General features: G+C 42.8%; 1 protein-coding gene and 2 long non-coding RNA genes across 6 annotated transcripts in view; 1 reads left to right on the forward strand and 2 right to left on the reverse strand.

Moving 5' to 3' along the window:
* The window catches only part of LOC311028995, a 386,496-nt gene that overhangs the window by 351,052 nt on the left and 7,608 nt on the right, over positions 1 to 27,836 (forward strand). The window lies entirely within an intron of this gene.
* Positions 14,246 to 18,082, reverse strand: LOC311028614 (uncharacterized protein). Of its 3 annotated transcripts, none has more exons than XM_084033279.1 (4): positions 17,019 to 18,082; positions 15,950 to 16,531; positions 15,599 to 15,742; positions 14,246 to 14,792 (listed from the first exon to the last, which is right to left on the reverse strand). In XM_084033279.1, exons 1-4 carry the CDS (start codon positions 17,706 to 17,708, stop codon positions 14,700 to 14,702), a joined length of 1,509 nt encoding a protein of 502 aa, XP_083889405.1. In that variant the 5' UTR covers positions 17,709 to 18,082; the 3' UTR covers positions 14,246 to 14,699. The 3 variants fall into 3 exon arrangements, with proteins under 3 accessions (XP_083889405.1, XP_083889406.1, XP_083889404.1); XM_084033280.1 differs by lacking the exon at positions 14,246 to 14,792 and adding an exon at positions 15,155 to 15,495; XM_084033278.1 differs by lacking the exon at positions 14,246 to 14,792 and adding an exon at positions 15,155 to 15,500.
* Positions 26,845 to 27,824, reverse strand: LOC311028723. Of its 2 annotated transcripts, none has more exons than XR_014598773.1 (4): positions 27,708 to 27,824; positions 27,367 to 27,564; positions 27,125 to 27,277; positions 26,845 to 27,017 (listed from the first exon to the last, which is right to left on the reverse strand). It is a non-coding gene; the product is annotated as an uncharacterized lncRNA (long non-coding RNA). The 2 variants fall into 2 exon arrangements; XR_014598774.1 differs by having other exon boundaries at positions 27,367 to 27,600; positions 27,708 to 27,790.

The raw sequence follows: 27,836 nt of genomic DNA on the forward strand, positions 1-27,836 counted from the left end.
TCATGCACAGGGGGAAATGAGCCACCATCAACGAGCAGCACTGCCACTGCCAGCAGTCTGCCAGGACCTCCAGAAACACCTTCAGCAGCATCCTCATCAGCATCAGCATCCTCATCAGCATCCTCATCAGCAGCATCAGCAGCATCATCATCAGCATCATCATCACAATCACCACCACAACAACCACATTCATCGCCACCCAAAAAAATAGCCCGGAGGGAACGTCTTCTTGACATAATCCTGAAGGAAGGAGAGAGGGATGAGGACCGCTTTAACCGATTGGAGGCACAGACGGACAGGCTTCTGAACATTTTTGAGAAGATGGTGGACAAAATGTAGGCAAATTGAGTTTGGAAACTTTTGTTTTTGTTTTGTTTTTGTTTCTTTTGTTTGTTTAGGCCCTGATGTATGCCTTGTGAGTTTAAGTTCAGTAATTAATCACAACACCCTCATTTGTTTTCTTTTATTTAGACATGAACATAAATTTCATGTAGTTTCAATCTTTTCTTTTTTTTTTAACTCAAACAGAAATACACCACATGTGGAAAGGAAATGTGGAAAAATAAATCTCCAAAGCATAATTGTGTGGTGTCTCATTCGCATTCACAATGTTTACATTAGGTAATCATGGTCCAGTAGTTGTTGGACCGGTGCGGAGATGCGGCCTGCCAGCCTTTCTCTAAGTACTGCTCCACCGACCTCAACAGCAAGAGGGGCAAGAGGGATATTGTCCGCCCAAGCTTCCTGGACTGCGTCCTCGATATCCCCGACACCCAGGCATATGTTATGCAGTACAGCACAACAGGTGATGACAGATGGCACAAACATTGCGTCAACTTCCAGGGCCTTAAAAAAGATGCTGCGCCATCGAGTCTTCATCATACCAAAAGACCTTTCAATAACTGAACGGGCCCTGGAGTGACAGCCGTTGTAGCGCTCCTGGACCCTGGACTGCAGTGGCTCTCTGTATGGTGTCATTAGGCAAATTGGCTGCTCAATGCAGGGGTATCCACCATCACCTACAATGAAATAGCCTGCTGGGGGGTAGAGTTGACCTGTGTAAATAGGACTGTTCTTTAGCACACGTGTATCATGGACAGACCCAGGATAACCTGTAAATGTGTCCAAAAACCTGCCTCCACTGTCACACACAGCTTGGAGCTGGATGGAATGAAAGAGCTTGCGATTAGTGTAGTCCATGGAGGCAGGACCTGCAGGTGCCTTTATTCTGATGTGGCAGCCATCAATGGCACCCACACATGCTTTGAATGCCTCATGTTGTGCAAGGGCAGCAAACCCCTCTCCTGTTGCCTCCAGCTCATTTGGTTTGGGGAAGGTGATGCAGTGGCTCCTCTTCTCCACTATTTTTCCTGCCACCTTATGGACAGCACGGAAGACACTTGTCTTCGGGGAACCAAATGCCCGGGAAACAACACTGTAAGAGGCCCCATGAGCCAGCCAGTACAAAAATAAAAGAACTTCAAAATCAGGTTCCCAGCCATGACTTTTGTTGATGTCAAGCAATTCCATCAACATGTTTATGGCATCACGTGACAGACGGAAATCCCTCTTTGGATCCTCCTGGGGATCCAAATATACTGCCATCAACGGTAGTGCTGTGTTGATGACGGCATAACGAACAGAGGGTGTCTGGAAAAAATAAAATCAAAACTGTATCACAAAAGAATGCACAACAAACTATGCTTTCTTCTCATTTATTATATTATAGAAAATTGTTTCATGTCATTTCATTCAGATTTATTCCATTCATGGTATACATTCTCACATAGTTGCACATATTTACATGATGTACACATTGTCACCATAAATAAAAAGGAGCATGATGACGAAAACTTATAGTACCTGCCCCTCTCTATTGTTACAATTACATTGGCTTACTTCAACACCAATATTGTACTCTGCTTCAAAATATGAAAGATGATGAAACATAGTAGTGACAAGAAAACAAACAAAATAGCAGTAGGCCTAGACACCACTCGTCTATCTATCTTTCCTTTTTTCCCTTCTTTTTCTCTCCTTTTTTGAAGATGCTTATCTTGTCTTTTTTAAACATTTTTCTTAAACTGAGACATACTTGTACAACTTTTCAATCCCGTGCTTTGTGAACGCCATAGTTTTACACCAGCAACAAACATACACATTTGTTTTAAGCTTAACCTTGCAAATGAATGTTTAAAATCAAGCTTCAGTCTGTTGCCCCTTTCCTCCAATTTAAACAAGTTTTGTAAATGTTTGGGTAATGATCTGTTCTTTGCTCTAAACATTGTTGCTTGTAACGTCTATCCTACATGACTTTAAGTGTTGTGTTTGTATTGTTTGCCTAATAAGTAGCCTATCAGGAAAAAAACCCTATCTAAAACTAAAACTAATGTCAACTAAACTTAAAGTAGGTTAAACAACAAAACTGTCTACAAATTATAAGGTAAAGAAAAATAAATAAATAAAGAATTGCCTGAACAAACTTTTATACAAAACGAATAATTCTGATAATTACCAGGTGCCGACGTATTGCCATCAAGCGTAGAATACGTCTTCGTCTCAATGAAATGAGTCTCCGCATATTCTGTGTAATTTGGAATAGGCAGTATAGCGCTACTCCAACAACGTGTGGTTGATTCATGATTGTCTGGGCTGTTAGTGAACGAGGGCAGGTGTGTTCCATTTACCTCTTTCACTCCCCCTCCGCCCTCTTTCCCTCCGCCCTCCAAGTGGCCTCCGTGTGACGTCATAGCAAGGGCTGAGGGCAAGTGAGCGAGGGCGACTCAAACTGTTATTGAAACGCAGCCATGGTGTCTGGGATCTGTGGCAGGACTTTAAAACCTCCTCTTTTTCAACATTGTTCTCCTTTCCCAGAATGCCTTGTGTTCTGTGATCATGTGATCAGTATTGAAAGCTCACAGAAGTAGTGAAATCTAATCTAATTCCAGTATGTTTCAGAATTGGTTTCAAGATTTAAATGATTGCTTTTAAAAGGGATATTTATGTTCTGTACTGATGAAAAAACACAAGTATAAAAATATATACACCGACTTGTCATTTTAACTGGTTAATTGTGCATAAATGCTCAGGTCGTTTTGCGTCTCTAATAACCACTCAAAGAATATTTATCAAAACTGTTTAAGTTCAAACCCCATTGAACAGAGTTTACCTTTACAAAGGGATTAGTCTCAGTGATCCAGTATCAGTGAGGCTCTGATGAGGACTGAAGACTCTCATATGAACCACTGGAACGTGTTGATTAGAGCGACTCACACAGATATCAATCAGTAGATGTGACATTCTGTCATAACTCATGAGGTCACCGTCCGCCATCTTGCCTGTGTTTTCTTTTGACATGTGATCAGCTCAATAGATACGTTATAAGCAGCAAACATATGTTTAAATGCAACATGGCTCAAAGGTCTTATATTAATATGTTGAAGTAGGTGTCTTTCTCTCTTCTATGTCTGATTGCAATGAATAATGTATATAAATATATCAGAACACCAAGCAGAATGAACAACAATACATCATTGTCTTCAATAGAAATACAGAATTAGGATTACATGATTCCATATTTGCACGTTAAGTAACTTGATATTCCAGTAGGGGGGATGTGTGTAAATGGAAAAGAAAAATTAAAACAAGAGAGAACCACAGGGTGATGTCACACGACGCCAGAGCTAAACGCTGCATCAGCAGTATTGAACTTTCAGTCTGCATTAGTATGTTATGGACACTCAGCTGCAGCTACGTGTTCAATGGACTTCTGTTGGATATTCCTTTACCCATCCTCGCCTTCAAGTTCTCTCACTGGGAGAGGACCCCTTCATGGACTGTGGGAAATGTGGTTTCATGGGTAATATTTATATAATATAATGCTGGAGTGATATTAGGGGTTTAATTATCATCCAGGGTGGGGGTAGTGTTGCCGGTCTTATGGGTAACCTGCGTATGTGAGGTGAGGTGTGATGGGAAGTGTAGTCCCCGTGGATGTGTGTGGATGTGAGAAGCCGCTGCTCCCTCGCTGCAGCCGGTGAAGTTGATGTACAGATGAGTGTTGTTAGCCAGCAGAAGTGTATTAGATGAGCTCAAGATTACAGCCTCACAAGACTGCAGTGTTCCTGTCCTCTTGTAGACGACTCAATGAAAGCCTCTGGTTGGACGGTGAAGGATCTCTCCTGTCATTCTTCTGGTCGTGTCACCCGGACACTAGAAATGCGGGTCACCAGCTGAACGAGCAAAGGTCACGTTAGCATCCACAGCGTGCTCCCAACTAGGGTTCAGGGCCGATAAGCTGGAAAGGTAACACACCGTAACAACAGTGTTTACGGAGGCTTCTGGTTGGACCTATAACAACACACGCCGACCACAAGGTGGTGCTGTTTCCCTGCTATCTGAAGTTATCTGAGGGCTTTATGACATCTGTAGGATGTATGTTTAGAATAAGTTATAAGGTTGTTTATATATAGAAGTTACTCCAGAGGTTCAAGACTGATTCCATGATGATGTGATGTGAAACTATTTGAATTTGAAAACTGCAGCAAAGTGACTGAGAGCAATGATTTTACACGTTTGAGTCCACTCCATGTTTTCAGCTTCTATCATTTCTTACATCCAACATTAAAGACAGAGACCAATCGTAAACGTAGACAGACTATTGACTTTTTATTGGAGGAACTGTTTTGGTGGTCTGATGATGTTCTGTAGACGCTGGAGATGTCTCTTTCAGCTGGCACTTCCCAGAATGCTCTCTGCCAACTGGTCAGCTGGAACAAGAAAACAAACATGACAAAGGTGAACATGTGCTACAATGTGACGTGACGTAGCATGAGTGTTCTTAAACTACGTTAACAAGCGAGGCAAAGGTTAGAGGAAATGTTTCCATGAACTAAGACACGCCCAGCAGACAGTTTGTCACGTACCTGTTTACCAGCGGGGTGCAGACGGCAGCAGCTCTCATAAGCAGAAGTCTGGACACGTCTCTGGAGGAGAGCATCTTCTCTGGAGCTTAGATGCTCTGCTGCTTTGCTGCTGGTGAGGAGACAGACAGACTTCATAGAACTGGACCTGATGGACCTGAAGAGAAAGGACAAGAAGAACAGAAAACACCAGACTTAGAGCAGCAGTGGGGAGCAACGCTAGAATATTCTGGAGGAAACTTACAGTATCTAGAGAGACATTTTAAAGACGTGTGCTTACATAAAGTCACTGCAACATAATCAAGTTCACATACTTTGATGCCTCGCTGTGCTCGTCCAGGTTCTCTGTGGACACGTCGCTTCCCTCATCTTTCTCATCCTTTGGCTTCTTTATGAATGTAAAAACACATTTCATTGATTTATTAAATTGACTTCATGAAGAAAACAAAGGTAAAGGTATTAGATGAAGCATAATAATAATAATAATAATAATAATCATAATAATAATAATAATAATAATAATAATAATAATAATAATAATAGCAGCATAATACAGTTATTCTTTACCTGGCTCTTCCATGTCAGTATCAAGTCATTGCTTCCCTCGTCTCTCTGGTCTGGTCCTGGGGGTCCTGGGGGTCCTGAGGGTCCTGATGGTGCTTGGGTTCCTCTGGGTCTTCTTGCCAATTCGGGTCCAAGGCAGTGCTGAAACAATCAAATGGATGCTGCATACAACATTAATGTAATTAGTTTCAAGGCCAGGTGCATAAAGAATACAAATCATACATTGTGTAGCTGTCCAACTCACCTTTTGATCCTTCAAGTCAAAATAAGAATAATAATAGCAGCATACTACAGTTATTCCTGACCTGGTTCTTCCATGTCAGCATCAAGGCATTGGGGTCATTCTGGGTCATTTCATCAAATTTCTGAAAATCTTCCCACCCTGACCATCACAGAATTTCTTGAAAAAATTCTAGTATAGAGACACACTTGTTAACAGGAAAAATCCAAAATATTAGGTCTCTACGGTCGACAGTTTTGTCGTGAAACATCATAGAATGAAGGGTAGTTTAGACGGTTTTTGGCATCATACTCTGAAAAGCCATTTTTAAACAGCATTATCTGGAAAACTATCTCACCTGTGGCCTTCAAAATTTCTACAGTGTATATCCGTTACTAATAGCCTCCAGACATGGAATATCAGGGGTGTAGCTCAATGATAACCTAGTATGGTAGGTACTTAAAATGAAGCTTGTCAAAATGGGGTAGCAAATTTGAAGAGTGGCTGAGCTCCCATTTTTGCAGATAAAAGACTTCTATCACTTCTGCCTCTATCTCTGGTGTTAGCTTAAACATTCTACAAAATATGGTTTCTCTCAGATGATTAGTTTCACGGATATTAAAGGTTGTATCAGCGATTCTGGGCCGAAACATAAATGATCACATTCATCTGTTTTTACCTCACGATCCGCTAGCTGCCCGCCCCATAAGCAGGCCCTCAAAAAACCGCGTCTCTCTAGGCAGCCTCGGTTCCGAGATCGCACACAAAAACAAATGGTACTACCAACACCTCAAAAGCAAAATAAACAGTGTTCCAACCAATCACAGACAAGGGGTGGGTGGCACGTTCATGAAAATGCGCGTCCATGATCATTTTCAAAACACGGGAGGGAGGGGCTAGCTGGCTCTGTTTGTTTTGGATCTCGCAACGGAAGTGAGGGCAACCAGAATCGCTGATACAACCTTTAAGGCTCAAAATGGAAGTAAACACATCTTTGCCCAACTTCAGAGCCATATTCAGAAAAAACTGACAAGTATCAGGTCCAAACTTACTTGTTTTGAAAGATCATATTCTTGTTAAAATCATATTAAAAAATCAAGAGTGTTTTGCCTCAATTTGTCGCAGTGATTTTTTAAAATCCTGATATTGATGGGGTTTTGTGGCCGTTTTTGGTACTGCATGTCCTAACGGCCTACTAGTAAACATCACAGCAGGGCAATTCAATTGTGTTTTTTAACCATTTACCAAAGACTTACATGTGACTAAATGCTACTGATAAATTTAGCCTTATGAAAACATTAAAATGTAGCACAGTTGTAGTTACAGAGGCAATAAGTCCTTGAATGTGAGTTGAACATGCTGAAAGCAGCTACATTTTGGATTTTTCCTATTAACAAGTGTGTCTTTGTGCTAGAATTTTTACATACTGAGATGGTCAGGTGGGAGGCATTTGATGAAATGACATGACACGGAATGACCCATTGCTTCCCTCGTCTCTCTGGTCTGGTCCTGGGGGTCCTGAGGGTCCTGATGGTCCTCGGGTTCCTCCGGGTCTTCTTGCCAATTCGGGTCCAAGGCAGTGCTGAAACAATCAAATGGATGCTGCATACAACATTAATGTAATTAGTTTCAAGGCCAGGGGCATAAAGAATACAAATCATACATTGTGTAGCTGTCCAACTCACCTTTTGATCCTTCAAGTCCACCACAGGGAGGTTGTGTTGCTGGTGGACCATCAGGTCCAGAGGACACTATTACCTGTTGGATGAACCCCGACTAGAATCCACTAGGAGGAACATTCTTACTTACCTTATTTGTCCTGTTCGTACGGGACATAACAGCTCAGCATAGGACACACGTGATCAGTTGTGTCCTGCCCTGTCCAGTAATGGCCTGTGATGTCCAGAACAGGACAAGACAGGACAGCGCAGGACATCACAAGACAGGACAGAACAGGACATCACAGGACAGGAGAGGACATCACAGGACAGGACAGGACATCACAGGACAGGACATCACACAACAGGGCAGGACATCACAAGACAGGGCAGGACATCACAAGACAGAACATCACAGGACAGGACAGGACAGGACAGAACAGGACGGGACGGGACATCACAAGACAGGACAGGACGGGACAGAACAGGACAAGACATTACAGGACAGGACGGGACAAGATATCACAGGACGGGACATTACAGGACAGGACGGGACAGAACAGGACATCACGGGACAGAACAGGACGGGACATTACAGGACAGGACAGGACAGGACATTACAGGACAGGACGGGACAGAACAGGACAAGACATTACAGGACAGGACGGGACAAGATATCACAGGACGGGACAGAACAGGACAGGACATTACAGGTGCTACACAAAAACTAACAATGCATCAACGTATAGAAACCAAACACTACAACACTACAGAGAAACGAAACACTACAACACTACAGAGAAACGAAACACTACAACACTACAGAGAAAAACAAACACTACAACACTACAGAGAAAAACAAACACTACAACACTACAGCGAAAAACAAACACTACAACACTACAGCGAAAAACAAACACTACAACACTACAGCGAAAAACAAACACTACAACACTACAGAGAAAAACAAACACTACAACACTACAGCGAAAAACAAACACTACAACACTACAGAGAAACTAAACACTACAACACTACAGAGAAAAACAAACACTACAACACTACAGAGAAAAACAAACACTACAACACTACAGAGAAAAACAAACACTACAACACTACAGCGAAAAACAAACACTACAACACTACAGCGAAAAACAAACACTACAACACTACAGAGAAAAACAAACACTACAACACTACAGAGTAACTAAACAGTACAACACTACAGAGAAAAACAAACACTACAACACTACAGCGAAAAACAAACACTACATCCTAGTATATTAAACCATTAAACACAATATTATTAAAAAACGCCTTATCAGCGCTTCTTTGGAGGGCTGCCTCCCAGCTCTCCAGCAACTCTCTTAAGCCCGCGACCGCTACGCTTTCTGTTCCTCTCTAGCATAAGGGCCCGCAAGTTCCTAACCCACTTCTGCTCTTGGCCCGTTGAGAGCAGCCTAAATGCATCGAGACTTCCCGGGGGGTTTGAGGTGGAGGCAACAGGTGACGAGCTAGGGGCTGAGGCTGTCACAGGGGAACTAGCTAAGGGTCTACTAAGGGTTATCTTTATCGGAGGATCGGGAGCTACAGGAGTCATGGGGTCGGGGGAGAGTTCAGGGAAGAAACTGAGGGGGGAGAGGTCGCGGGACAGTTCAGGGAAGAAACTGAGGGGGAAGAGGTCGGGGGAGAGTTCAGGGAAGAAACTGAGGGGGGAGAGGTCTGGGGAGAGTTGAGGAAAGAAACTGAGGGGGGAGAAGTCGGGGGAGAGTTCAGGGAACAAACTGAGGGGGCCGAGGAAGGGGGAGAGTTGAGGAAAGAAACTGAGGGGGGAGAGGTCGGGGGAGAGTTCAGGGAAGAAAGGGGAGATTGGGGGAGAACAAGAGGAGGAGGAGGAGGAGGAGATCGAGGAAGAACAAGAGGAGTTGCTGGGGGAGGAGATCGAGGAAGAACAAGAGGAGGAGGAGGAGGAGATCGAGGAAGAACAAGAGGAGGAGGAGGAGGAGATCGAGGAAGAACAAGAGGAGTTGCTGGGGGAGGAGATCGAGGAAGAACAAGAGGAGTTGCTGGGGGAGGAGATCGAGGAAGAACAAGAGGAGGAGGATGAGGAGATCGAGGAAGAACAAGAGGAGGTGCTGGGGGAGGAGCTTGAGGATGAGCAAGAGCAGGAGGATGAGGGTGAGGAGGCAGGGGAGGAGGTAACAGAGGAGCTTGGAGAGGAAGAGGAAGAGGAGTGAGAGAAGAGGGTAGGAGGGGAAGCTGTGGAAAAAGGTTTGGGAGGGGAAAACCTGGGTGATGGGCTCCCCATGGAGCTGCTGGAGGAGGCGGGAGCCGGGACCCTCCTCAGGATCAGCCTGGCGTCTGGCAGGAGGACGGAAGTCAAGGTGAAGCGCACAGTCTAAGGACAATAACAAACCCAACGTTTAAGCTTTTATTGAATTTAAAAATGAAAATCATAATCATCATCATAAAAGGACTTTCTGGAAGGAAATACTCACATCCTGAAATATAAATTGTCACCACTTAACTCATAAAAGTCACAGTCAGAGCAGCCGCAAACACATTTCTAGAAATAGTTTGCATTCAAATCGATGAAAAACAATGTGAATCTGCTGGATGAGCTGATTCCACCGACACTTTCTTTGGATTATTCGGCTCAGTGATTTATAACAAGCAACAGGTTGCAGCGCTTGTACATCTTTGTGACCCTTTCATATAAAAATAATGTCTAATTATGTTTGACGTTTGAGTTAGGACTCATATTGTTGATGATTAAAAATAAAAAAATGAGGGTTTGAATGAAAATTTGAATGAAATGATTAATGATCAGAGCAGCTGGACACTGTCGACAGTTATTTGGGTGTTTATACACTTCAGGTTGGTCAAAAGTCTGTCAGCTGAAATACTTCTCAGTTTGTCGTGGTCGATGTCAGCTGTGCGTCATCACGCGCAGTGAAACTTGGCGCCTTTCATCCAAAATGGCCACAGCGACCTTCTGACCCCACAACTCATCATCATCATCGGCATCGCAGGCACGCGCTGCAGGATACGGTGTCATCGCGGAGGCAGCACACGCAGTCACATCCGCTCAGTTAACGGATCTCTCTGGTCCCTCGAAGACAAAAGAGCGCAACAAGCAGCGACGCGCATCTCGGTGGACGTCCGGCCAGTTCAGTTTTCCCTGCCGATTCCGATAAGCGTGCTGTGGGTATCGGCCGATGCCGAGTACCGATACCAGTGTTTAAAAAAAAAAAGATCATACTACGCCTGCATGACTGTGATATGATTATCATTGTGGTGAGGCCTGGCTCAGGTTAAACCCTTTGTAAAACATGAATGAATACAGCAAATGGAAGCTATTTATTTTTAAATGTATTTTTAAATAGAACAGTATGAAACAGTAGTGCAACAGCAACTTAACTAAATAAATACAGGAATATATATTAAAAAATAATAATGTGCAGCCACAATATTGTAAATAAAAAGGCATTTACATTTTAAATAGAACAGTATGAAACATTAGTGCAACAGCAACTTAACTAAATAAATATAGGAATAATTATTAAATAAAAAAAGAACTCCACTGGTACACAGTACAGAGACTTCAAAATCACTACACAAATGGTTTAATAACAGTGGAGTTATTGATTAATATAGGATAATATTAATGATTAATACCATTAAAAAATCACCAGAATTATAAAAAGGCACATATTTTCAAAACAGCTGTTGCAGTATGACCATGAGGAGACCCTTGGTGTGTGTAGTGATTTTGGGGTAGTCTATGATATTAATGTGGGACAGAGGCATCATTTGTATTTGAAAATGTATTTGAACCGAACTGTCCGGCTGACGTCACAGTTCCGTCGTTTCCATGGCTCACAACTAAAACCCATGTTTGGCATTTTATGAAATATGGCCCCGGCGCCATCTTTGTTCACAAATCTCCATGGAAGATGTGGAAGATTTGACGCCTTCAAACCAAAACAACACAACTTTCCGACCAACACACTTCATATGACAACACTACACGGCTCTCCCACCATATTTAACACATTCTGTCCCACAAATATTTAATTTACACGAAGACATCCTCGCGAGTGTCTGCTTTCACAAAATGTGGGTTTTCCCACCGGTCCTCGTGGACTGATGTGGACTGTTCACCGTCAAACTCCAAAAGTGACACTGATTTCGGACTTTGGGCGCTTTTAGCGTCTTTAAGGGATGAATCAACAAGTAAAACGCAAAAACCAAACCAACAAAGATGTCTTACCTCCTTGCCGTGGTTCAGATCCGGGCCCTGGGGCTGCCTCTGGATCCGCAGCCCGGAGGGCCTTCGTCGGCCTCTTCTTCCCCGCAGTCGCTGTCGACGATCCTCTAGTGCTTTCCAAATAAAGATGCGTTCAGGTCCGGTGTAAAACTCTGTACTGTTTTGGGGTCTTCGTGCAGTTTGAATCTCTCTACAGTTTGGGTCAACTCTACAGTTTTGCCAAGTGTGTCAAGTCCAAGTGCTAAAAGAGAACACAAAATGGCCGACAGCCCTTTTATACCTGCTCTGACATTCTGTTGCGTTCTGTCTCCACGACAATCAGCACGTGCGTTCTTGCGCGTGTGCGTGCGTGTGCTTGGGCATTCCGAAACAGACACATTTCATGTTTTTTTTCTCATATTCTCATAATGTATTTTCATGTTCTTGTATTGTCGTCATGTATTTTTCCGACACTGTGACAGGACATCAAATCATCCTCCACTAATGCAGATTCACTCATTGGCTTTACGCTCCACATACAGGGGGGTGATGGACTGATCCTCTATCGATTAAAAAGCAAATCACAACAAGAGAAAACCACAGGGTGATGTCACACGACGCCACAGCTAAACGCTGCATCAGCAGTATGGAACTTTCAGTCTGCATTAGTATGTTATGGACACTCAGCTGCAGCTACGTGTTCAATGGACTTCTGTTGGATATTCCTTTACCCATCCTCGCCTTCAAGTTCTCTCACTGGGAGAGGACCCCTTCATGGACTGTGGGAAATGTGGTTTCATGGGTAATATTTATATAATATAATGCTGGAGTGATATTAGGGGTTTAATTATCATCCAGGGGGGGGGGGGGTAGTGTTGCCGGTCTTATGGGTAACCTGCGTATGTGAGGTGAGGTGTGATGGGAAGTGTAGTCCCCGACTCCCCGTGGATGTGTGTGGATGTGAGAAGCCGCTGCTCCCTCGCTGCAGCCGGTGAAGTTGATGTACAGATGAGTGTTGTTAGCCAGCAGAAGTGTATTAGATGAGCTCAAGATTACAGCCTCACAAGACTGCAGTGTTCCTGTCCTCTTGTAGACGACTCAATGAAAGCCTCTGGTTGGACGGTGAAGGATCTCTCCTGTCATTCCTCTGGTCGTGTCACCCGGACACTAGAAATGCGGGTCACCAGCTGAACGAGCAAAGGTCACGTTAGCATCCACAGCGTGCTCCCAACTAGGGTTCAGGGCCGATAAGCTGGAAAGGTAACACACCGTAACAACAGTGTTTACGGAGGCTTCTGGTTGGACTTATAGCAACACACGCCGACCACAAGGTGGTGCTGTTTCCCTGCTATCTGAAGTTATCTGAGGGCTTTATGACATCTGTAGGATGTATGTTTAGAATAAGTTATAAGGTTGTTTATATATAGAAGTTACTCCAGAGGTTCAAGACTGATTCCATGATGATGTGATGTGAAACTATTTGAATTTGAAAACTGCAGCAAAGTGACTGAGAACAATGATTTTACACGTTTGAGTCCACTCCATGTTTTCAGCTTCTATCATTTCTTACATCCAACATTAAAGACAGAGACCAATCGTAAACGTAGACAGACTATTGACTTTTTATTGGAGGAACTGTTTTGGTGGTCTGATGATGTTCTGTAGACGCTGGAGATGTCTTTTTCAGCTGGCACTTCCCAGAATGCTCTCTGCCAACTGGTCAGCTGGAACAAGAAAACAAACATGACAAAGGTGAACATGTGCTACAATGTGACGTGACGTAGCATGAGTGTTCTTAAACAACGTTAACAAGCGAGGCAAAGGTTAGAGGAAATGTTTCCATGAACTAAGACACGCCCAGCAGACAGTTTGTCACGTACCTGTTTACCAGCGGGGTGCAGACGGCAGCAGCTCTCATAAGCAGAAGTCTGGACACGTCTCTGGAGGAGAGCATCTTCTCTGGAGCTTAGACGCTCTGCTGCTTTGCTGCTGATGAGGAGACAGACAGACTTCATAGAACTGGACCTGATGGACCTGAAGAGAAAGGACAAGAAGAACAGAAAACACCAGACTTAGAGCAGCAGTGGGGAGCAAAGCTAGAATATTCTGGAGGAAACTTACAGTATCTAGAGAGACATTTTAAAGACGTGTGCTTACATAAACAGGGTCTCTGCAGGTTTCAACAAGCCAAATTTAAGACTTTTTAAGACTTTTTTAAGACCATAATGAATACAATTTAAGACCCATTTCACATCGATACTGGCAAAAAAGTACAAAAGACTTGAAGGAAAACTGGAGGCCCGGAATTACTTGCAAATTATATGAATTTATTCACAGGTCTTTCACATTGGAATACAAAACGATTAACCTAACTAAAAACACCAGAAACCTCTGAACCAAGATTTGTTTGGAAGTTAGAATAAAAAAATTGCCAAACTATATTGGTAAACTGGCAAAACAAGTAAACAGGCAACGGCCATTATGTGTGTGTGTGCCTGCCTGCGTGTGCATGCACAAAAGAACTATCTGAGCTCTTGTCCCGTGGCTGCAATCTCCTCCACAATATTCTTGAGCTCTGCTAATTTTTCCTTGTAGCTCCTCCTCAGAGCATTTGATTTCGTGATGAGCTGGGCCATCTGAGTGCCTGCCTTGCCCTCCGCCTCTTCTGCAAGCTTGTCTGCATCTCTGGCCAGACTTTCAGAAACCTCTTGGACAGTTTTCCTTTTTTTTTTTTAGTTCTTCCAGGTGATCCTCTAAAGCCTTTCGCTTCTTTCCCTGTTCATCAGACTCCTTCTTCCTTCTCTCTTGATCAAGGTAGACGCGGTACTTGGACCTGGCTGATGCTGCAGAAGTCAAGAGCTCTTTCGTGATGGGAATCTTGGTCACCCCACCATGTTGAGTGACATAATCACACACAAGCCTGTGCGCAACAACAGTGTCCTCCTGCATGTTACACGTTTCAACTTCCTTGTTTACCGAAAAACCTCTCTCCACAGTGGCCTGTCCATGGGACAAAATGAGCAGCTTCTGGCAAAATGTCCAAAGTTCCGGATAGGGCCTGCGAAGGAAACCGTACAAGAAGGTGTCTAGCCTCTCTTGCATGGGTTGGAAGGAGGGGAACTCTTCGTTTCTGCTCTCAAGGGACAGGAAGGCCTCAAATTGTTGGAGAATGAGATCACCTATATAGACACCAGAAAAGGGGACAAGAAAAAGGGAGTAGATAAGTCATTACATTATATCAACATCCTGTAATGGTTATAATGGTGAAGAAAGTCACTGTTCTAAATTTGGTTATAATAGTGTACAATGTCAAAGCCTATTCCAATACAACACATGAGAAAATGCACACAGAACAGGTGCAAAACCATGTGGAGAAAAAATAACAAAAGTAAGAGATCCAGTAGAGGAAAAAAAAGCGCACAGAAAATTATAAGTCAACTGAAAATAGAGAAACTTGTAGAAATAGTACTACAATTGATTATGTGAATTTATGTCAATGATTGGCCTGTTACTAATAAATTATTTGTCAATTTAAAAGTGTAGCAAAAAAGTCTGGCTGTAACACACAGACTATTGACTGATCACTATGCTAGTGCCGACCTCTTACTTTTGTTCAAAACCAGAACTAAAATTCCACAACTATTCCTACCAGCAGGAACACCTCCTGTTAGCTGTTTGTCTTGCAGAAATGTCTGAACAAGACATTTCATCTGCCTCTTGCACCTGTCTTGGTCTCTGAAAATGGCAGAGGGGTCCAGACACGCCATGTGCCTAACTGTTGGATATTTCAGGGGGCTCTTCTCTTGCACTTTACTGACGATGTTTGACAGTCCCTGTATGCAGTCCATTCTAAATTGAAGGACTCTGAGCTCTGAACTGTTGCTGCTCTGAAAAGGGAATAAGCTGTAAATAGTATTGTAATGACATGTGCTGCTTGCATCCTGACTACAATTTATAAAATTATCTTTCTAAATGATCATACTACCTTGAGGGCTGACTCAGCACCCAAGCCGATGTCGATGTGCTTTGGCTGGTGCCAGGTTTTTTTATCAGCTACATCTAGTTTGGTTAGCTGCAGTGTGCTGATGTCTTGCAGGACCTCTCGCTTGACAAAGCGCCTGAGTAGACTCTGTCAAAAGAGAATCTCAAAATTAGTCCCCTGTATCCACAATGCATCATTATCAAAATTCTAATGCATCAACAAAAACTGACAAATGTATCTGTACATGTATCTATTCTTCAATAACACAGTGAACACACCAATTAGCTAGGTCTTATCTATAGTGACAAGAATGCTGTGATGATCATGTGGTGTGCTTTCCATAAAAATCATTACCTTGATCAGTTCAGCCAAGTCTTTGCTGAAGAAAGGCATCACTGGCTCGTCTGTTTGATACCTCTTCAAAAAGGGATTTAATGTCCTGGCAACAGTCATGTAGAACTCTAACTTGGCCAAGATGAGTGGATCTTTCATGGCTGCTTCGATTGTGTCAAAGGATGCTGTACCCGGGTTTGGGAGTTTCTTTCTTCTCACTGCATCCATATACTGCTGAAGTGATGGCCAGACTTGAATAGCCCTCTCTACCACAGGCAAGTTCTCTATCCACCGATGACCACAAAACGGTAAGGGGAAGGTGGTGGATTTTGTGACAGCGCTGTAATCTTCTCTCCTTGCTGGTACATTGTGGAATAGGTAGTGCATGGCTCTCAAAAGTTTGTCCAGCTGCCACATGGTGAATCCACTTTTAAAAGCATTATGCAATGTGTGCAGTCCACAGCTACCCACGGAAACAAGCTGAGCACCTCCATTCAGTTCTGCATACTCTTGTTGGAAAAGTTGCAAAAATTTGAAATTCACATTGGGCCCATCCATGGAGATGGACACTAGGTTCCTGAGGTTAAGTTGCTCCACACACTCCTGAAATGAAAATAAATCAACATTAAATCTGACCATTGCAATTTTATAGTTCAAGGTATTGTCTGAGTCTTTTTCTCTTACTTCTGGTCATCAATCAATCAATCTTTATTCATATGGCACTGGGTAGCACAAAGTGCCTCACAGAGGATAAAAAACAACAAAGAGAAACAAGAAAAGAAAATCAAGAAAACCTGACCCTCCCATCCCCACATATGCATACATGAGATACATAAATACATACATTCACATACACACACACTCACACACATACACACACATAGACCCCAAGACACACACCCACACATACACACAAGCTGTCACTAAAGAGTGGTATTTTTATCTAGTATGTGCTGATAAGGAAAAAAATCATGAAAAATTAAAATAAAAATTATGCAATGCTATGTTCAGTATTTCTGGTATTATGTCCTGATGATAAGAAAAAAAATCATGAAAAAAGTTTCTTTTTAAATTATGCAATGTTACTTACCTTGACATGTTTCAGTAAGTCCTGAGCCGTTGCATGCCCCATAAACTGGGATCCGAGGTACCTTGACTGGACCCGCTCGCCTTCCCAAAAACGCACATGCAGGTCCAACTGCTTGGTCTTGTTCGTTTGATTCAGGCTTTCGTCGAACATCAGCACGAACGGTCCCTTAACTTTGGAGATGAGGTCTCTCTTGATGTAATCGGCTAATCCAAATCGCGCTATGTACGCCGTCTTGTCTTTTCCACACTTAAATGTTTTTGCTATTTCTGAATCCGGGAACATCATCTGGAACAGCTCATCAATGTTCTCATTACCAGTATATGACTGGTGCTTAGTTACCGTATGAAAAGTCCATAGCACCTCCGCTTTTAGTGTCGGCGTAGACCCAAACGCTGTCCGGAGATCGACTGGAGTTGCAGCAGACTGGGTCGCGCTGGACCTTGATGCTCCGGCTCCTGATGTGGAGCAATAGTGGCTAATTGGCGGCGTTTTCTGCTGGCATTTTATGACCGCCTTGTGCTTCTCTGATTTGCAGTGGGACTCCAATGCCTTAACGCCCAATGTTCCGAGCTTTAAAGTTTTCTTGCACAACGTGCAGTTCGCTTCATAAGCGTTTCCCTCCACCGGCTTCAACCATGCACTGAACTGCTCGTTCTGAAGCCACAAATCATTAAACTTGCACTTACCCATGCATGCAAGTGCTGTAATTCGCCTCTGTTTAATGTTTTCTCCGCTGCTATGCTAACTAAGCTGTCACAGAGCTGCACCGAGCTGCGCGCGCAAAGCAATTGTGACCGGGCAGCACAGGTAGCCTACATTTAGTTCCGCCTCGTAGTTAGGTTATAGCGTCCTCAAAAATCGAAACATTTCAAAGCGAGACTGAAGTTTATCCATGTTTTAAGTAAAAGTAACGTCAATAGATTTTTAAGACCTTTCAAAATCGTATTTAAGACCCTTTATGAGATTTTAGGAGAATTTTAGACATTTTAAGGCCTTAAATTGAAATCATTGGATTTAAGACTTTTTTAGACTTTTTAAGACCCCGCGGATACCCTGATAAAGTCACTGCAACATAATCAAGTTCACATACTTTGATGCCGCGCTGTGCTCGTCCAGGTTCTCTGTGGACACGTCGCTTCCCTCATCTTTCTCATCCTTTGGCTTCTTTATGAATGAAAAAACACATTTCATTGATTTATTAAATTGACTTCATGAAGAAAACAAAGGTAAAGGTATTAGATCAAGCATAATAATAATAATAATAATAATCATAATCATAATAGCAGCATAATACAGTTATTCCTTACCTGGTTCTTCCATGTCAGCATCAAGTCATTGCTTCCCTCGTCTCTCTGGTCTGGTCCTGGGGGTCCTGAGGGTCCTGGGGGTCCTGAGGGTCCTGGGGGTCCTGATGGTCCTGGGGTTCCTCTGGGTCTTTTTGCCAATTCGGGTCCAAGGCAGTGCTGAAACAATCAAATGGATGCTGCATACAACATTAATGTAATTAGTTTCAAGGCCAGGTGCATAAAGAATACAAATCATACATTGTGTAGCTGTCCAACTCACCTTTAGATCCTTCAAGTCCACCACAGGGAGGTTGTGTTGCTGGTGGACCATCAGGTCCAGAGGACACTGTTACCTGTTGAATGAGCCCCGACTAGAATCCACTAGGAGGAACATTCTTACTTACCTCATTTGTCCTGTTTGTACGGGACATAACAGCTCAGCATAGGACATCACATGACATCAGAGACAGGACATCGCAGGGCAGGTTATGGCATCAACTCTTCATGGTCCACTATGGTCCTTGTTATAAGTGCTCTACACCTCCACAGAGCACCAGACCTGCTTGGTGCCTGGGTCGGCCACTGAGCTGGCTGTACGCCCAACGCTGCCCTGCTCGATGCCTGCGCTGGGGTTTTGGCAGATACGGTGTCCGATACGATACTGCTTTACCTTGACAACGAGTAAAAGAAAAGAGAAATGTGACTCAGGACGTGAATTATAAACTCAGATTGCAGATTGTATATATAAATATGTGCTGACCGTTGTGAGATAGAGTCTGCAATGGTGGTTGGAGGAGGCCTAGTAAATCCAAGCCTTACTGGAGTTGCAGTTGTTTTTTTATAACTGTAACACACACACACACACACACACACACACACACACACACACCATGGATGGGTTCTTACAATGTAAAGTTCAGTACTGGTAAACAGTACTTCTGCCCAAGAATGGAAAAAGTCACAAGCAAAGACAGATCGCTCTTATTTACAGATGTCATCTAGCCAGCATTATCTATTAGCCGGAGAAGCAATGTTCTGAACTTGCTCTGGTTACTGAACGACCAACAAAGTCAAACGCAAGCCCGGAGTTTTAATACTAGAACGGGGTTAATGACAACTTCACAATTAACACGTCATTGGTAGTGTAAACAAACCAGGCTGTAACAAGTCAGTTTGTTTACACAACTACTACGTTAGCGCTTATGCTAACGCTGAAGCTACATCGCCGGTAGTGTAAACAAATTGACTTGACACAGCCAGGATGCAGTCGAATAGTCTATTTTGCTTAGGGAGGTTCCTAACTGAAGAAGTGACCCGGAAGTAAACAAGTGGCCGCCATGATAAGAGCCGTTCGGATTCTCTAAATGCAAAGGAGCGGAGCTCCAATTCTTCATTGCAGAGCTCCTTTAGCATAGGATGCAACAGACCTTCCTATACGAAAGGAAAGGAGATTACGCCGACCCACAATTCTCTGCGAGAGCAACATTTAGGTAGGAGGAGCTGCTGGACCTGAAGCCGGTCAGTGAACGAGCTTTTATTAAACCAACATGTGGAGAAGTGGACGATGCGCTTTTTGTAGTCCATTATTGTAGTTTTATCCAGCGCAGACGCACGTCAGTCGCCGGTGCCGATCATCAGCTGTCAATCATCAGCGGCCGCGTTATAATGACGTAGCTTAGTGAAAGTCCGGTCGGATTCTCTGAGCACCGCGGCCGTCTTTTCCTAAATCCTTTTGAGTTCTCCTATCGCCTTTCCTTAACCCCGTGACGTTTTCCCCAGAGGTCAAGGAATAGGAGTTAGGACTTTATTTTTTGACTATTCGACTGCACCCCAGGTTTCTTTACACAACCAGTGAAGTTAGCGCTGATGCTAAAGCTAGCGTTAAGCTAGCGCTAATCTTCCTTGCACAAATTACAGTATTACAGAACTATAGTAACTGATAACTGATAGCATCTGGATGCTGCGTTATCACATGTAATGTTGCGCGTTTACTAAGCAAACTAAAAGTACCTCTTCCAGCAGAAACTACGCGACCATCTCATCTCTTTTGAGATCCGGATGAAGCCGCATTAGCCTCCGCCATCGCTGGAAAGCAGAACCGATGTTGACTCGCGTCCTGCCTCTCGACTCATCGAGTGTTTTCTTTAGTGCAGCTTTTTGTGAAATAGTCTTCTTTTTGATGATAGTTTTCTCTGTGGGAGCAGCCTGGGTGGAAGTGGCGGCTCACCTTGGTCGTCATTGTCAGTTCTTTGCCGTTCCGTGCTCTCAGACCGCTCTGCTGGAGAGGCGCGCGACCCGCAAGCCGTGACCGCGGTAGGCGACGCTGCGACGGATGACGGGCAGGAAGTTCGACCAATCAGTTTATTCGGTCCGAATAAACTGATTGGTCGAACTTTTATCAGAACTATATGAGAATTAAATATTGATGAGTTTCAAGACCTGATGGATTTATTTTACATTTTGGTATGCCGTACGCTTATTAGGAGCATTTTAAGATTCCAAAAGATAAATAAAATAATAAATAAAATGTGAATATTGAAAAAATATGGAATTGAATTTGAATAGTATTATAAAAGAAAATTAACAGCTATGTTAACTATTAATGAATTTTGAATGAATGAATTATTATTTCAAGGTTCTTTATCACCTGCACAGATGAGATGCAACATAAAACAGACAACAACAAAAACATGATATCGGCATTATAGATTGGCCATCGGCTGCCCTGCTCTTTCAATATCGGCATCGGCCATTGAAAAACACAGGTAGAGCACGAAGGTCGCCACTCGCCTTGTGGAGGTCAAAGCGGGAAGCAATGCCGTCTTGTATGAAAGAAATTTCATGTCCACAAAATAAATGGCTTCAAGTAAATGTGTCCACCCTCCCACTGTCCTTTACTACACAAGTACAGTATATGCTTTATGGTAGGAGTCACATTCATTCAGAGTTTAACAAGTATTCTGCATTATTACAATCCCACAGTGAAAGTAGAAACCTTAGCAGTTCTTTTAAAGTGCAGCTCAATAACAAGTTCTTAGCAATGCATATAGAAATTGGTCTCACCAGCAAGGCTTTGTTCCTGAGTTAAATCCTAATATATTCCCCGAACATCTTCTTTTTTTTAATCCCTTTTGGTCTCAACTCGGTGAAAGATCCAAGGATCGTTTTTCAACACGCAGACCACGACAACTCGATGAAAGATCCAAGGTTCCTGTGCAGTGACTAAACCATTGCAGCGTATCCAGAACGCTGCAGCACGCCTTGTCTTCAATCTACCCAAAATTCTCCCATGTGACCCCCCTCCTCCGTGACCTCCACTGGCTCCCTGTAGCAGCCTGCATCTAATTCAAGATGATGGCACTGGCCTTCAGGGCCATCAATGGAACGGAACCCATCTACCTTCAAACACTGGTCAAACGCCCCGAAGCGAGCACTTCACTCCTCTACTTCAGCTGGCCGGCTGGTACCACCATCGCTGAAATCAAACAAATGTCGCTCAGCAAAGTCCAGACTCTTTTCTGTTCAGGTCCTCAGTGGTGGAACGAACTCCCAACCAATGTCAGGACAGCAGAGTCACTGCCATCTTCTGAAAAAGGCTCAAGACTCAGCTGTTCAGACTTCACCTACAGGAGGATGAAGAGAGGTGTGTTGGGATGTTGGGTGTTGCTGTCTCTGCAAAGCTTCAGGAAGCACAGAAGCCAAATGTTTGTGGCTTCAAGGTATACAGATAAATAGTGACATCTGGTGGAAAAGGCTTGGTTTCATGATAAAACAGGGAAAATATTTAAGTGAACTGGATGGCAACCCTGTCTCTTATACAACTAAACTGCAGGTTCAAGAAGAGAACGGTTTCTTCCAGACTGAATTGTTGCAGAGTTAAACAATCAAAACAAAACGTTAATGAACCAAGTTCATTTTCATATTTAATTATTTCCCAATATATAATGTTTTTTATGTTTACTAACTCCTTACTTATTTATCTTTTTATTTATTTCTGTTTTTCTTCATCTATATGTGTATATCTGGCAGCAGGAAATGCCATAAAGTACCAATGCAGTGAGCTACTAAGATGACTTTAACGCTTAGCTGTAGAGTTGACCTGCAATTATGACGATGACTTTGTTAACAGCTTCACACCAGAATCCAGATGGATGCAGGGGCCCGTTTCAGAAAGCAAGTTTAACAAACTCTGAGTCAAAACCTGAACTCTAGCTTGACCAACTCTGAACTGTCAAACTCAGAGTTTTTGGTTTCAGAACAGGTGTTAACATTTAGTTCAATCAACTCTGAGTATTAATTGTAGAAAAAAAAGAAATGTTTCGTCTTGAGTGTTCCACTCATTCAACATTTATATTCTATGTGTGTTTGAGCACACAGGTACAACCTAACCGGCTCAAAACAGACCTGGCAGCAACTAAAGATGGAATATAAAGATATAGTCCAAACAGGTAAGGTCACATTTAATTACAAGCAATTGTGGTGTTGTTTAGCCTGCCCTCATTAAACAGCATTCAGTGGCTCCATTCAACATGTGAAAGTGATATTTAAGTAATTAGGGAAACAAAGACAAAGTCAAATCTTCAGCCATCCCATCACTGCCAGTATTAAATATTGTCTATATGAGATCACACCTAAATGCCTGTTGGACATGCATGTGTCTGTTTTGTGGATATGTTAAAATTTGACCTCCTGTATAGCCAACAGAAAAAAGGCGGAGGCCAGCAAACCGGTTGTCGGTTCACCACCACCGCTCCCAGAGGCTGAAGAGATGGCCCTCAGTCAGAACAGTGGGCAACATATTGCTGAGGGCCTCTCTGGGGGGATCTCATCAGAGCCAGCCACGCCCCAGGACACAAGGGCCTGCATAAGAGGTAAATTATTCAAATGACTGGCATATATGGCGTTCAGGATGAATGTACATATATGTACACCCTTTTTCTAGTGTTAGCTCAGTAATCCATTCATCATAGACACAACTTGGCACACTGATTTTTCTTGTAGCAGTAGGCTACACTTCTCTGTAATCGGCTGCTGTTCTCAGATATCAATCTATTTCAAGGTGACTCAGAGTCTGAGCTGCGACCTGCACACTATTGTTTAAAAAAGGAAATGTACATTAGGTGGGCACTTTTCTGGGTAATCATCAACTGACTAATCTTCTTCTAGCAGTTACTGATGGTGTAATCTGTCTTGTGGAGCCGTCTGCTATAACAGACCTCCATGCTGTTATAAGTACTCTTAATATTCCACATTTTCATGATGGGTAGAATATAACACAACAATTCTGTTTTATTGCAGGGAAGATGCAGAAAGGCCTGTTGAGGTTTACACCTTTTTAAAATAACTTTCAGTTAATGATGGTGTTCCACAATGCAACTTCGAGCTTCTTTCTCTCTAACAGAGCAATGCTGGAAATTACAATGAGGAAGAGGGTCCTTTAACCTCCACAGCACAGTTTACCTCAGTAAGATGTTGTTCAGCATTGAGCCACAACTAAATAGGACACTTGGTAGACATGGCACTGTGAAATTCAACGTTATTTGTGTTCCCTATAGCTGCCTGTGAGACAATTGTACAAAGTGTATTTGAAAACACAAATCGATAAATCACATCTGGAAATGGATCACATCAGGCTGCAGATTCAAAAGGAACAAATGGAAATACAACTGCTGGATCATCAGTTAAAGGTGGGTGATGTGCCCACAGGTGGATGCTTTTTAATTGTTTCAACAACAAAAGATTAACTGTCCAACATTTGTACTTCCAGGAAATAAAGAAGACCTCATAAAATAACAGGCATATTGTCTTTCTTCGACACTGGTGATGGGTCGCTTAGAAATGATTGAAGCGTATCATGTCTCTAACAGCTCTTCCATCTCGTGCATCAGCAGGGGGGTTGGGACTATTGTCTGTATCATCAGGGCAAGAGTAGGACATTGTTCCCTTCTGCTGTTTGGCTGGATGTCACGGTGGAAATGACCTAGGGTGCATTTTACTCCGAACCATCACTTTAACTAACTCAAGGTTTTCACTAAACCTGCTTCCTGAAACAGGCCCCAGATCCAGTAAGGGTGCTACTCTGCTGATTTGTTCGTCAGATCCACCCGTCGCTCCTCAGCAGCCCAAATATGGACTTGAAGCTCTAAAGCCGTAGCTCGTCTATGACAGACTCGGGCCCACATATGAAATCCAGCCTGTTCTGCAGCTTGGTCCCGACACGGCCGCTCATTTAGTTTGTCTGTGATGCTCCCACACACGGCATCATGGGAAGTGTAGTTAGTTAGTCAGGTTAACGTCTACCATGCTCTGTTGTTGTCTGAACCTAAGTTTGTGTGAAGATGGAAGTTTATTTTGAAAAGATATTCTGGCCAAGCTGTTACTTGATGCATTAAAGGTAGAACATGTTGTAAAATTACCATATTAATGATCAAATATATATTTGAATTGGTTTCAAAATTGAAATGATTGCTTTTAAAAGGGATATTTGTGTTCTGTACTGATGAAAAAACACAAGTATAAAAATATATACACCGACTTGTCATTTTAACTGGTTAATTGTGCATAAATGCTCAGGTCGTTTTGCGTCTCTAATAACCACTCAAAGAATATTTATCAAAACTGTTTAAGTTCAAACCCCATTGAACAGAGTTTACCTTTACAAAGGGATTAGTCTCAGTGATCCAGTATCAGTGAGGCTCTGATGAGGACTGAAGACTCTCATATGAACCACTGAAACGTGTTGATTAGAGCGACTCACACAGATATCAATCAGTAGATGTGACATTCTGTCATAACTCATGAGGTCACCGTCCGCCATCTTGCCTGTGTTTCCTTTTGACATGTGATCTGTCAGCTCAATAGATACGTTATAAGCAGCAAACATATGTTTAAATGCAACATGGCTCAAAGGTCTTATATTAATATGTTGAAGTAGGTGTCTTTCTCTCTTCTATGTCTGATTGCAATGAATAATGTATATAAATATATCAGAACACCAAGCAGAATGAACAACAATACATCATTGTCTTCAATAGAAATACAGAATTAGGATTACATGATTCCATATTTGCATGTTAAGTAACTTGATATTCCAGTAGGGGGGATGTGTGTAAATGGAAAAGAAAAATCAAAACAAGAGAAAACCACAGGGTGATGTCACACGACGCCAGAGCTAAACGCTGCATCAGCAGTATTGAACTTTCAGTCTGCATTAGTATGTTATGGACACTCAGCTGCAGCTACGTGTTCAATGGACTTCTGTTGGATATTCCTTTACCCATCCTCGCCTTCAAGTTCTCTCACTGGGAGAGGACCCCTTCATGGACTGTGGGAAATGTGGTTTCATGGGGAATATTTCAGTAGTGTAATGCTGGAGTGATATTAGGGGTTTAATTATCATCCAGGGTGGGGGTAGTGTTGCCGGTCTTATGGGTAACCTGCGTATGTGAGGTGAGGTGTGATGGGAAGTGTAGTCCCCGTGGATGTGTGTGGATGTGAGAAGCCGCTGCTCCCTCGCTGCAGCCGGTAATGTTGATGTACAGATGAGTGTTGTTAGCCAGCAGAAGTGTATTAGATGAGCTCAAGATTACAGCCTCACAAGACTGCAGTGTTCCTGTCCTCTTGTAGACGACTCAATGAAAGCCTCTGGTTGGACGGTGAAGGATCTCTCCTGTCATTCTTCTGGTCGTGTCACCCGGACACTAGAAATGCGGGTCACCAGCTGAACGAGCAAAGGTCACGTTAGCATCCACAGCGTGCTCCCAACTAGGGTTCAGGGCCGATAAGCTGGAAAGGTAACACACCGTAACAACAGTGTTTACGGAGGCTTCTGGTTGGACTTATAGCAACACACGCCGACCACAAGGTGGTGCTGTTTCCCTGCTATCTGAAGTTATCTGAGGGCTTTATGACATCTGTAGGATGTATGTTTAGAATAAGTTATAAGGTTGTTTATATATAGAAGTTACTCCAGAGGTTCAAGACTGATTCCATGATGATGTGATGTGAAACTATTTGAATTTGAAAACTGCAGCAAAGTGACTGAGAACAATGATTTTACACGTTTGAGTCCACTCCATGTTTTCAGCTTCTATCATTTCTTACATCCAACATTAAAGACAGAGACCAATCGTAAACGTAGACAGACTATTGACTTTTTATTGGAGGAACTGTTTTGGTGGTCTGATGATGTTCTGTAGACGCTGGAGATGTCTTTTTCAGCTGGCACTTCCCAGAATGCTCTCTGCCAACTGGTCACTGGTTTTTTAGGCCCGGTGGTAAGAGCTGATAGTGTGATTTGTTATACATTTTTCACGGGATGCTAGAGTATTTGTTGGTTATTTCCATATAAAACACTTGCTTAGCCATCACAAGTTGATAATGATTCAATAAACATGTTATTAACAATAAACTAATTTTATTTACAATACACTCATTTTATTTACAATAAACTAATTTTATTTACAATACACTCATTTTATTTACAATACACTCATTTTATTTACAATACACTCATTTTATTTACAATACACTTATTTTATTATGAACACAGTGAGCATGGCTGGTTGCTACACTTAATCTTTCTAGGCTTTTGGAAGAATTGCTCCATGGCCTCTTGGTGAGGGAAGTTTCCAACAGGCGGCCCATTGATGGATATTTTCAGGCAGTCCCCCAAGTGCTCTCCCTGCAGCCTGTTCCTGAGGTCAGTTTTCACCTACCAAAAGTGAAGATTTGTTTTTGTCTTTGTTCATTAGATTTTTAAATTTTGACTAAAAGGTAGAAATTACTTTGCTAAAATTATTAATGAGTTGTGTTACTTACCCTGTTCATAGTTGAAAAATCTCGCTCACAGTTAACACTGCTGAGCGGAATAGTGAGCCCAATTGCAGCAAGCTTGCTCAGACAGGGGTAGAGCTGACTGAGCTCATCGTACTGTGATGTCAGCTCCTTCATTACATCCATCTGGTTCTTGTCCTATAGTTTGATAGAGCAGTTGACAAGGAACATTAATATAAGATGAAATTTGATAAGGGACAAAGCTAGCTCTTAAAAAAATCTTTCACCTTCAGCATGCCAGTAGTGAGATGTTCTCTGAATGAAGACCACTCTTCCAGCAGTGTCTGCTCATCCATTGGGTGGAACTTTTTTGCGAGAGTCTTCAGTTGGCTCACAGGCACATCCTGATCCAGCTTCCTGGCTGCTTGTGGGCTCAGCACACTAAATGCCCCAAGGATGTGGAGTTCCTGGAAACGCCCGTTCAACTGCTCAACAAGTTGCAGCAGATATGGCTCCATCACCTAGTTTGTTAAAAAAAAAACTTGTTATCCTATGATAATTGTGGTACAAAATAGTTGTATCTGTCAGGTTGCAATTAGCTAATATAAATAAATATAAAAATAAATACCTGAGTGCAAAATCGACCCCAAAATGATTGCTGGTCACTGCTGCCAGAGGACTGCTGCCCTCTCCTCTCTCTCTCCTCTTCAGCCCTGATATTAAACCATCCCAGCCCCCTGGGATCTCAGGTCGTGGT

This window comes from Eutrigla gurnardus (assembly GCF_963514095.1).
Source record: "Eutrigla gurnardus genome assembly, chromosome: 18".
In the NCBI taxonomy this organism is placed as follows: domain Eukaryota; kingdom Metazoa; phylum Chordata; class Actinopteri; order Perciformes; family Triglidae; genus Eutrigla; species Eutrigla gurnardus.

Coding starts and splice junctions, on each gene's coding strand:
- LOC311028614 (XM_084033278.1), bottom strand. CDS start 17,708: ATGGGTAAGTGCAAGTTTAATGATTTGTGGCTTCAGAACGAGCAGTTC. Junction 16,532..17,018: donor ACTTACTGAAACATGTCAAG/GTAAGTAACATT, acceptor TTTTCATTTCAG/GAGTGTGTGGAGCAACTTAA. Junction 15,743..15,949: donor ACTTGGCTGAACTGATCAAG/GTAATGATTTTT, acceptor CTCTTTTGACAG/AGTCTACTCAGGCGCTTTGT.